Source organism: Galeopterus variegatus, unplaced genomic scaffold (assembly GCF_000696425.1).
Source record: "Galeopterus variegatus unplaced genomic scaffold, G_variegatus-3.0.2 Scaffold6892, whole genome shotgun sequence".
Taxonomy (NCBI): domain Eukaryota; kingdom Metazoa; phylum Chordata; class Mammalia; order Dermoptera; family Cynocephalidae; genus Galeopterus; species Galeopterus variegatus.
In genome coordinates, this window is record NW_007733003.1 from 10,775 (window position 1) to 22,627 (window position 11,853).

General features: G+C 37.5%; 1 protein-coding gene across 1 annotated transcript in view; it reads right to left on the minus strand.

The window, feature by feature from the left end:
* LOC103606854 (cytochrome P450 4V2) overlaps positions 1–11,853 on the minus strand; it is a 19,723-nt gene that overhangs the window by 5,435 nt on the left and 2,435 nt on the right. Inside the window, exons 2-8 of the mRNA XM_008591391.1 lie at positions 11,702–11,851; positions 8,995–9,107; positions 7,510–7,595; positions 6,474–6,664; positions 5,994–6,063; positions 4,477–4,603; positions 1,530–1,715 (exon numbers count right to left, since the gene is read on the minus strand). Coding sequence (XP_008589613.1) covers positions 1,530–1,715; positions 4,477–4,603; positions 5,994–6,063; positions 6,474–6,664; positions 7,510–7,595; positions 8,995–9,107; positions 11,702–11,851 — 923 coding nt within the window. The remainder of the gene's footprint in view (positions 1–1,529; positions 1,716–4,476; positions 4,604–5,993; positions 6,064–6,473; positions 6,665–7,509; positions 7,596–8,994; positions 9,108–11,701; positions 11,852–11,853) is intronic.

The following is an 11,853-nucleotide window of genomic DNA, read 5'->3' on the forward strand; positions in this document are numbered from 1 at the left end:
TGTGAGCGCTGTGAGCGCACCGGTCATCCCTATATTGTGGGCCTGTGTGTGTGTTTGTGTATGTGTGTGTATATATATATATATATATATATATATATATATGTACATGTGTTTGTGTGTGTATATGTGTGTATGTGGGCATCTGCATGTGTTTGTATGTGTTTATGTGTGTGTACATGCACGTACGTGGGTATGAGCATATGTTTGTGTGTATTTGTGTGTGTGCATGTGTGTATGCGTGTATGTGCATATGTTTGTGAGTGTGTGTGTGTGCATGTGTGTATGTGCATGTATCTGTATGTGTGTGCACGGGCAGGATGGAGATGTGAGACAGTTTCTCCACTTTAGCATCAAATAATGACAGCCAATATCTGCTGCTTGCTTCCTATGTCCCAGGAATGATTCTCAATGCACGTTAAAAAATCTAATCATTGTACCTATCCCACAAGGCCTGTGCTATTAAAATGACAATACTGAGACCCAGAAAGGATAGGTGAGGTGCCTGAGGTCACATCTGTAGTGCCTGTTTGAGCTGGGATTTGGCCCCAGAATCCACATGCTTAACCCCTCTCTACTTTTCAGCTAATTTAAATGTCCATTTTCTGCTTAAGATTTGTTTTCAATAAAATACTATGCTTAAAAGTGAAATTTAAAACCACTGATCCAATCCATTTCTCTCTTTTACACATAGGAAAATTGTAACAGAGACCTGGAGTGATTGGAACCATCTCATATGAGCACAGAGTCAGAACCAGAATTTGGATCTACAGACCCTCAGCACAGCTTTCTTCTACGGGGTCAGAAAGCCTTACTTTGCAAGGGAGAATGCACAAGCATTGGCATCGTACCCAGAGAGCTGTAGGTAGAGCCACTAACACAACCTGCCATGAAAACTCAGATGCCTTTCACTTCGCTTCACTGCGAAGACATTACCACATGGGGTTTGTAATATTTGCAATATCACTGCTTGTAATATTTAGACTATCTTTGTAAAAAGTATTTCATATATACATTTTTTTTTTTAATTTGAAGACCAGAAATGTCTTTAAAATGATGAACCTGTTAAACTCCCTATTGGAGGGCTCCTATTAGCTTCTTTAGCCACAGCAGCTCACATCAGCAGCTAAGTGCTCATCTGCTAGAACTGCTAGAAAAGCAGGTCGTGAAAAAATGAGCTGGGGGGTTGGGAGATTACAAGGAACCATGAAGCGAGATAGAGAATGGACAGCAACTTCTGGCTGCTCTTCTGCTTGGGAAAAATCTGATGTACCTTAGGTTTTCTTGAGAAAAAAACATATCTACTGCTGTCCGCACTACTAGTAAAAATCATTTCTGAATAAAGAAGTTGATCTGGCACTTAATCAAGTTCTTAAGTTTTGTTATTTCAAATTAAAAAATAATAAAACTTCCTTTGTTAGGTTAAACTACTTTAAAATTTGATTAAATTAAAAAATAACGCTAAGGATTCTAAAAACAAATGGATTTGTTTAATGTTTAATATCTGAAGGTAACATGACCATATAAAATACCTCAAACATGAAGGTGTCAACTTCTTCTCGAATATCTTCATGAGTTAGCTTGTTCCCTTCATCATCAGTCACACTTAAAAGCAAGTCAAGAAAAGCCCTGCGTTTATTTTTGGAGGGGACAGAGCCCCGGTCATCACCTCTACATTCTTCATCTGTCTTCATTTTACTGGCCCGTTCAGCGATGACCTATATGATTTAAATGACAGTCACATGCTTTTGTTTGGACTTTAACGTAACCTAAAACTTATCTTCCTATGAAAATATGCTAGCTTTTAAACTCATTTTTTCTAAACCTTTCCTGTTCTTTGCTTTTTTTTTTTTTGTCCTTTTTGAGACCAGCAGCACCGCACTCAGCCAGTGAGCGCTGTGAGCGCACCGGTCATCCCTATATAGGATCCGAACCCGCGGCAGGAGCGCTGCTGCACTCCCAGCGCCGCACTCTCCCGAGTGCGCCACGGGCTCGGCCCTGTTCTTTGCATTTCAACAACAATTCAGGCTCTTGTGAAAAATAGTTAAAACCTCCTGTTAACATTTAGAGCATTATTTGGAGAAACTTTTAAAAACGAATTTAATCTCAGACAAATTCAGAATTTTCAAGTGCTGTTTTTGCAGGCTTTCTAACAAGGGAACAGAGTCATAGTCTACTAAATAGTACCCTAGAGGTTTGAATGAACTAATGAGAAAAAATTTAAGTGATGGAGAGAATGAAACCATTATATAACAGACTAATTATAGATCACTCTTAATTACATGTTGTATTGGAGAAAAGAAAGAGCAGGTGGATTAGTCAATTCACCCTGAATGCTTGCCATTCCTTCAGCCTGGAATGCTTTCCTCACATGCCTGCACGGCTGGGTGCCTCCCTTCTTTTGGGTCTCGGCTCATTATCAAACTGTCAGAGAGACCTTCCCTGACCACTGCTACCTTAGTTCCTAGCACTTGCTACCTTCCTAAACCTACTTTATTTTTCTCCATTTCACTTACCCCCTGGCATTATATTATACTTACTATTTACTGTCTTTCTCCTTCAACTCAAATGCTACCATCCATGTGGCAGCAGATTTGTCTTTACTCATCGATATATTTCCAACCTCTAGAGTACTTCTTGGCATTTTAAGAATGTTCATTAGATATTTGTTAAGTGACTAAAAGAATTAGAGGTCATAAACTCAATGTGGTTACACATTACAACTTTCTTTTCCTATCAGGCAATGAACCAAACCTGCTTCTAACTGGCTTGAAAGAATAGATTCTAAGATCTTTGAGGGCAAAACATCATGTCTTCTTTTATTCTTTGTGGAACTCCTAGTGCCTAGGGCTCAGTATGCAACTTTCAATATTTCTTAAATGAATAGTATTGTCCATCCAACCTGGAATGCAGTAATTATTATTATTATTTTTTTATTTATTTATTTTTTATTTTTTTGTGACCGGTAAGGGGATCGCAACCCTTGGATTGGTGTCGCCCGCACCACGCTCAGCCAGTGAGCACCGGCCATCCCTATATAGGATCTGAACCCGCAGCGGGAGCGCCGCTGCGCTCCCAAGCGCCGCACTCGCCCGAGTGCACCACAGGGCCGGCCCAGAATGCAGTAATTATTGATGTGGATATTAATGCATGAAATTTAAGGGAAAATATAACTACAAAATACAACCAGTTGGATAGTCTCCTACTTCAGGTGATTACTCTATACTCTGCTGTAACCAATTCAAACGAACATCTCATTCATCTAACATCTACTGACTAATTAATTACCTCACTGTAAGGAAGACATTCCAAAATATTTTAACCAAAATTCACAGCAAAGAAATAATATACTTAAATAGGCATTTTTCAGTACATTTAAATTATAATTTCATGTATATTTTCAATTAAATCTTGCTTTTTCATAAACACGTCTTTAACACAAAGCTTGGCATCAGCTATTCTATAAATCACTATCTCCTGGTTACTTCTGGATTATAAATAAAATAGTAATATCTAGTTAGTTTTAATCTTTTCCAAGTTAAGATACCACAGTAAATGCCCTTTGACTTTGACAGTACATTTAAATTATAATTTCATGTATATTTTCAATTAAATCTTGCTTTTTCATAAACACGTCTTTAACACAAAGCTTGGCATCAACTATTCTATAAATCACTATCTCCTGGTTACTTCTGGATTATAAATAAAATAGTAGTATCTAGTTAGTTTTAATCTTTTCCAAGTTAAGATACCACAGTAAATGCCCTTTGACTTTGAAAACTACTGCCTAATCTGAACATTTTCCAGAAGGCTCTTATACACAGATCCTTCCTTGTCTCTTTATTCTTTTCACAGAGCACCCTGTTTGTTAACAAGTGTTCATAGCTCATACCACATTTCATAGTTATTTGTTTATAGATAACCTGTCCTATTAGACTAACATCCTTTAGGGTAGGGAACACACATACATGTCTTACTCATGACTGTATTTCCAACATTTAGTACAGTGTTTGGTACTGTAATTAAAAGACATGTATGTATGTTCCCTACCCTAAAGGGAACTGTTGGAAATACAGTCATGAATAAGACATATATGTATGTTCCCTATCCTAAAGGGAACACTGTACCAAAAGCTGAGTACATTGTGAATGTACTGAATAATATCGTTGAATAGTAAATGCTGAATAATATTTGTTGAATACATAATTTAAATATAATCATGCTGACCACTTTTTTCCTATTATTATTCAATTCAACTTTTATTTTATGAGTCACAGGCTCCATGGTCCTACACAGGGTATGTTAGCAAAACACAAAAATCATGGACTTACAAAGAGTTCCAGAAATGGATGGCGGTGAAGGTTGCACAACATTGTGAATTCTCTTAATGCCACTGGATTGTACACTTAAAATGGTTATAATGGTAAATTTTATATTATGTATATTTTACCACAATTTAAAAAAAAGTCAAGAACATACGTTGTTGGTAAAAGTGTGTAGGATCTTAAGGTCCCTTTTGTGTTCCCATCCTTCTCTGAACATAAGATACCAAAGGTCAAGCCAAAGCCAGGGCATCTTCATTCTTCGAAATATCATATCACTCATCCTATAAGTAGGACAGAAATACGTTAGCTGTCACATCAGAATGTGTATTTCTTGAGCATCTCTTTGGTACCTGGCCTTATGAAGGTAATACGGGAATGGTGATGATGAGTCTTAGAGGCTACTACGACCTACCTGCTACCCGCTCAACAATGAAGGCATGGGCTATTACACATGCAATGAAGCTTAAAAAACCCCACAAAAGTTCTTTAGAGGAATGATGAATCCCTTATAAAACACTTTCCCTAGATAGCCATGTGGTCTCTGCTTCTTTCCCCAGGGCAAGTTCTCAACTTCCCAAGGCTGCCTGGGGCTTTTGTAGCAAAGGTTGAGATGAAATCTCCCTCTTCTGAAAGCCTATGCATTTGCTTGATCACTCTTCTGGAGTGACAGAAGATAACTGCTTGCTCTCTTCTACAAGAAAGTGCTCATTAAATAGCCATCGGTCACATGGCAGTCCTGAGCACCTCCCCCTCATTTCCAGAGATAAAACAGAAAGATCTCTACATGATCTCCTTCAGGACCAGCTTAGATGCCAGTTCTTCAGAGAGCCTCTCCTGGATACTCAGTCTGTAGGACATATCCCTGTTTTCCTCCCTAATGATAACTTGATCTTTTCTTTCTAAGCAACTATTTCAATTTGTAAGTTTATATTTCTTTGTTTGGTGCCTATCTCCCATGCTTTTCTGTTCTGTGTACCACTATAAAATCAGTTAGTACCTCGTGCAAGGATCAGCAGGTTACAAATGCTCAATAAATATTTGTTAAAATGCAGTGAAATGAGCAGTGGACTTAAAGATGGGGTACATCAAATCACATCCTGTCCCTTCCTCTCAATATGAATTTTAAAGTAAAATCGATTTTTTTTCAATTACAAAAATGATATCTACTCAGCGTAGAAAATACAGGAAAGAGAATAAATAAAAGCAAAAACAAAATGTCATAAGAAAGAGAAGCATGTACACAAAACAATGATAACCACTGCTAACATTTTGTATAGTATTTTCTAAAGTTTTTTTTAATGACTATTTTTGATATTGCAATGGTTATCATACTACAAAGAAACTGTTTATTTCTTTCTTTTATCACTTAGTATCATGATGTAAGCATCACAGGGTACATCATAATGTAATCTCAATATATCAGAAAATAATCATTTTAAATTTTAAATCACTGCACAATCTGAATGTGCCTTAATTTACATAACCATTCCTCTATGGCTAAAATACATGCTTAAATGATGAGGTTCATTTTTGGTTTAATGTTTATTTTGAAACAATAAAAAATACAGACACAGACAGAAATTATTGCAAAACAGGTAGAAATTATTAGTAATAGTTTTTAAAGCCCAAATTAATAATAATTTTTAAAAAGATTGAAAGGACTCCATTTACCTATAAACTGCATGGACATACTCAGAATCATCATTACTTTGAGCACCAAAGTTCTTCCCCATAGCTGTTTCTATAAAATACGGGTAAGAAGCAACCATTCAATTCATGCATATATCTGGTGTTTATTTTGCAGTGGCAGACACTAAAAGAGACGTTAAGTCCTGTTCTGATCTTACATATTTTAGAATTGTTCTTTCCCCATTTTTGCCCTTCTCTTGTACCTTCTGCTTCTCCTACTCCCTGTTCCTGTTCTGTTCTTTCTTCCCTTTGCCCTTCCTGGCTAGTTGGCTGTGTAACTGCTCTGCTCATAGCTCTAGCAGTGACTGCTGCTTCTCAGGAGGCTAATTTAGCCGAAAAACCATCCTGAAGAATCCAGTGTCCTTTCCAATCCCCTCATCTGCCTTCTCAATGGAATGTTATTTTCTATCTGGGGCATTTATCTTCACACCATAAATTCAGAAACAAATCAATGAGACTTACCACAGATTATATCTAAGGCACAAAGAGTGATGTCAAAAAAGCAGTTAAATGCTTCTTGGTTAACATGTTTTTCAAGCTTATTAGCCAATATATTTGCTTGCTCATTCATGACATCTAAGAAATCTTCCAGAATTGTAAAATGGAAAGTGGGTGTTAACATTTTTCTCCTGGAGCGCCATTTGCTTCCAGTACTAGAAATATAATATGTGGTTACAAATAAAAAAGAAGTAACACCCCCCCCCCAAAATAAGGCACAAATACAGCCTAGTCAACAAAATTCTCTTGAGACAGCTTTATCTGCAGGTTCTCAAACACTTTGGTCAGAATGACAAAGACAGACATATATACACAAGTTTATACTATGTATATATATGTAATATTCATATATAGTTACAAAATATGGATATTTTGGATATTGTTCTATAAACTAATATTTAGAATAGCATTCATAAAATTGTAAAATGTAAGAATTTTTCTCAATTTCTAAGTTCTCAGTTTCCAAAAATAAGAGTTTTTTTCTCTCCCCTGTCAATACCTTAGTCCTCAGATGATCCACATGCTTCATGATTCTACCTTGATCTCTATTGTGTTCAAATTCTCCAAAGTCCCTGCAAGGTTCCTGCCTTTCTCTTGCTGGGCCCTTTCTCAGAGGATGGAGTCCTATTTCTGGGTGCCACTGAAAGATTGAGGTCACTGTGCTCAAGGGCTAGCTGTCTTTTCTGTTGGATTTTCAAGATTTCTGCTCCACATACTCCTTTGCTTTATTCTCCTCACACATCAGGACCTCCTGAGTCTTCTGGGAACACTGGTGATAGTCATTATTGAATGCCATGGCTGGAGACTACTATACACCCTGGACTCTTGTCTGTTGAAGGCCCACTATTAGCTGGACCTCTCCTTCCAGCCTCTCTCTTCCATGCTAAAAGCACAGTCTTGCTACAGAAAAAAACTTCCTAGTGTCAATTCCTAAAATAACAAGTTACACAAAGAAGTAATCATTTCTATAAGATAGCTTTACAAATTTACACTGTCATACCTTGTAAGAAGTCCTAGGCCAAGCCATGGTTCTAGAAACTTGTACACAGAGGATTTGTCAATTTGCTTGAAACTAGTTAAAATTGCCTTGGGAAGAAACAAAAAAAAATTCAGAGACATATAGACATCAAAACAACTTCAATTATAGGAATACCTGGATAGAACACAATTACTTTTTAAGGCAATATTTCATAACCTTTATTTTCTCTGTCATTCATTTTCATTCCTGTGCCTCAGAGAAATTCAATTAGAGTTTTAGATATATAACTGTCATTTAGTCTTGGGAACTAAATGGAGTTGAGGGAAAGAAAAATGTGCAAGATGATTCCCTGGTTTCCCCATGAACTAGAAACCAAGTGGAGTCACTTAATTAGGGGTGTGGAAGCAGGTGAATCTGGAGGAAGACTACATCTGGGGGGAAGGAAATCCCAAGTTCATGTTCACGTACATTGCCTTTGAGGCGTTCAAGTTCCGTAGTCTGAAAGCAGGTGTGAAGCTCAGGATAAAGGCCTGAGCTAGAGATACATATTGGAGTGTCGCCAACGGATAGGTAACATTGGAAGGCATGAGTGTGATTGGATTACCTGGAGAGAAAGTGACGTAGGAGAAGGGATGAGCGTCCAAGAATGAGCACAGAATGCTCCCGGCTTCTTGCTCGCGTTCCCTATTCTGGACAGATCTCTACTGCATAGACCAAACCACTTCTACTAAATCAACAGTGGCTGAAATCCTATGCCAGGTCCCCTCACTATCTTCTCTGAACTGGAATTCTGAGTGTGGTACAAAAGAAACTCTAACATTTTCACCACAGTAACTAAGAAAGACATGTTCCAGCACTATTTTCTAGGAAATTCTATTTTTAATTATGTTCTACAAAGAGAAGCTCTGTTTATCCCCTTTTTACCCCCTGACCCAAATCTTTTTCTCATCATACCACAAGATAATTCCTCCAGTGTCACAATAATGAGTAAAAGGTATATAATCTTTTTGAGCACTAATCTCAATAGCATGGATTAATGATGTTTACCCTGTAAATATCAGATTAGCATTCTCTTTTAAATTTGGAATAGTAAATTTATCATCAGTGTAATATAAGACCCTGAGCACCTTGAGGGAAACACCCATATTTTATCAGTCATATGATTTTAGAGTCTTAAAACAGTGTCTGGAGAATATCAAGTGCTCATTTTGTGGAATAATCTATTTATGGTTCTAAAAAACTTTAGAAGACTTTTCAAAAAAGGAGAACAAATATATGTGGACCTGATAACAAATACACACAGATATCTGAGGGTGTTAGTTTCCCCAGGATTCAGACTACATCTAGAAAGCATTAAGTGACACCTGCATTGCCTAAAATATTTAATGGAATTCTCTTTGTACTGAATCAAATGAAATAGAATAACACATTTATTAAATTTACTCAGATGAGATTCTCATGCTCAAATTTACAGTAAAATATTGATCCTATTTACTACATACCCACCTCTACATTTTCTGCATTATAAAGGGCCACCATAGGCACTGGCCCAAGCCAGAGTTTCAGCAGTGGCATATGGCGATATTCTTCTGTGTACTGAATTAATTGTTGAAAAAATTCTAAGAGAAAAATATTTAATTTTAAATTAAATCAAGACATTGAATTTTGTAAATAGCATTGTACAAATGTTCATTTTCTCATTTTGATAAATATACTAATTATACAATATGTTACCATTGGTGGGAGAGAAAAATATTTAATTTTAAATTAAATCAAGACATTGAATTTTGTAAATAGCATTGCACAAATGTTCATTTTCTCATTTTGATAAATATACTAATTATACAATATGTTACCATTGGTGGAAGCTGGGTAGAGGGCATATGTGAACTTTCTGAACTATTTTTTGCTCCTTTTCTATAGGTCTAAAATTATTACAAAATAATATTTGCCACAGCAAATAAATATAACATAATGAATGTCAGCTATTACAGGATAATAATTATTAGGTTTTGACGTGCCAAAATGTGCACTTTGTAAAAAATCATTGCCCAATATCACAGAGTTTATAGTAAGTGGTAGAATCTGGCTTTGTACCAAGACTCCAGAATATGCCATCTTAACCATTATGCTATACTGTTTCAAAATGTCTCTTGGATAAAACCGTTGTCAAAATTACTGCAAAAAGGGCTGGGTCAAATCACCAGTGTCAAAACATCCTGTGTCATGTTAATATACTGCCTGCCTTAGTCTGGTCTGACAGAGGGCACAAGGAAGTCTGAATCTGTGGTTTGAAGTATCAGGTCCAAAAGCTGGGAGCAGCTGGGGAGGACTGGCATTGACATGAGGGACTGGAAAAGCATGAGATTAGAGTTTAGAGGCCAATTGGAAGCCAACGGCAATATTCAAGGTAAGATTACTGAGGCCAGACTTTGGACATCTGCTACAGAATGAAAGGCATAATAGCCTCTTGATAGGAGACAGTGTTATTGACAAACAGGGATTTATCAGAGTATTATAAGGTGTATTCCCAACTACACTGAGCTCATTGCTGGGCACAGAGCAAGGCCTCAATAAATGACTAACAATTACAAAACATATTCTAACCAAGTTCTGGACAGTGATCTAGAAAATTTGCATACATTAAATATAATCCTTAAGATGATCCTGTAATATAGTTACTTTTACGTGTAAAGAGACAAATACCCTCTAACTTTGAGAATTTTAAACAACTTCTCAAAAACAACTTGGTTACAAAGCTGGAAATTGTGCAACAATTTTCCTAATGCTAAAATCCAGTACTTGACAGAATAAAATGTCTCTTTCTAAGAGACTGCATATTGTCATTGTCTTCACTCGGAAAGTAACTCCAAGGAGATTTACTTTTAATAATTCAAGAAGCTCACAGTTAGTTTTGAAACAGGTCTTATGCACTACAGATTTTAATTTTTGGAATTCCCAAAAGACTATGATGAGACTTCTTAAGTATATCACTTTCCAGGGGTTAAGGAGAAAAGAATCTATATTTCTACACAATTATTTTTTAATACTATAAAGCTTTAGGGTAGAAAGGAAGGTTAGCTCTGCTTTTAGTATTAACCAAGATGATTTTTATCAATGTGATTTCCATAAATCTAAATATGCTGTTGGACTACTTGTAATATCAATCACATTGATATTTGGATAATAAAAACTTTGCTTCAATTTCTTCTGCCAGAAAATATTTTCAATATTTTGGTAAACATTCTCCGATGAGGCCTCACCTTATTCTGTGAGGTTGAAATGACAGCGTTATTTTTATTTGGGGAAACAGAAGTAAAAATGAAATAATCCTTCAAGCTTTGGAGTTAATGCTCAGCCTGTAAAATTATTATTACCAATTAACCTATAGTGGAACTGGGTTCTGGTCCGGGCCTATTTTTAAAATACGTCATTTTGGGCAAATCTTTTCAGTTCTGGGTATCTCAAGTTATACTTCCATTAGATCTAATTCACCCTCTCTGGTGCAGGACTGCAAATACTCTAGTAATTTTGAGAGCTTTCTAACTTAAAGTGATTTTTTTTTCAATTAAAAAAAACCCCAACTCACTCTTTAATAAACAAGGCTTTTGAAACTTGCCATATGAGTTTACCTGAAGGCCCTGCTACACTAGCTTATTAACTGTTATTACACAACCTCCTTAAAAGGACAAGAAGGAACAAAAGTAGTGGTCAAGTCTTGTGATGCTTGGGGATGAGTGTGGGGGCAGGTGGGGGGAGCCTCAAATGAAACTCTAGTCTCTTATTTGCCAAAAAGGGAGAGAGAGGAAGGCAGCACTAAGTTTTGAAGTATTTACCCGTTTTAAAGCATTTGAGGTGTTCCAGGGAAGTTTCTGTCCTTAAGGCTTCCCAAGCCAAGACAGAAGAAAAGACAGGGTTTTGAGATCTGAGCAGCTACAATGCGGGAAAAGGAGAAGGGAAAAGGCAGAAGGGCAGGAGTTTGGAAATCCCGGATTCTGTGCTACACACAAAGAAAATGTGCATTATGGGATGGGGGCGGTAGCACTTTTGGCAGGTATCAAAGGGAAAACTGGATAGGATTGGGGCTCCATTCTCTGGCGGGTGACAGATGCTTCCCTCTCCTAGCAGCCGAGCCTCAGGTAATGGGGTTGGGCTGGATCCGGGAGGGGCTCCTGGGCGGGGCCGCGCGGGCGGAGAGCGCACCTGCCCTTACCTGCGGAGTCCGTCTTCATCATCAGCGCGTGTCCCACTAGGGGGTAGGCGCGGCCGACCGTCGGAATGGGCTTCATCTGCTGCCATTTCCGCGCGTAGCTCGCCACCCTCTGCAGGAGGTCCAGCAGAACGGTGGCAGCGACCAGGAGGCCG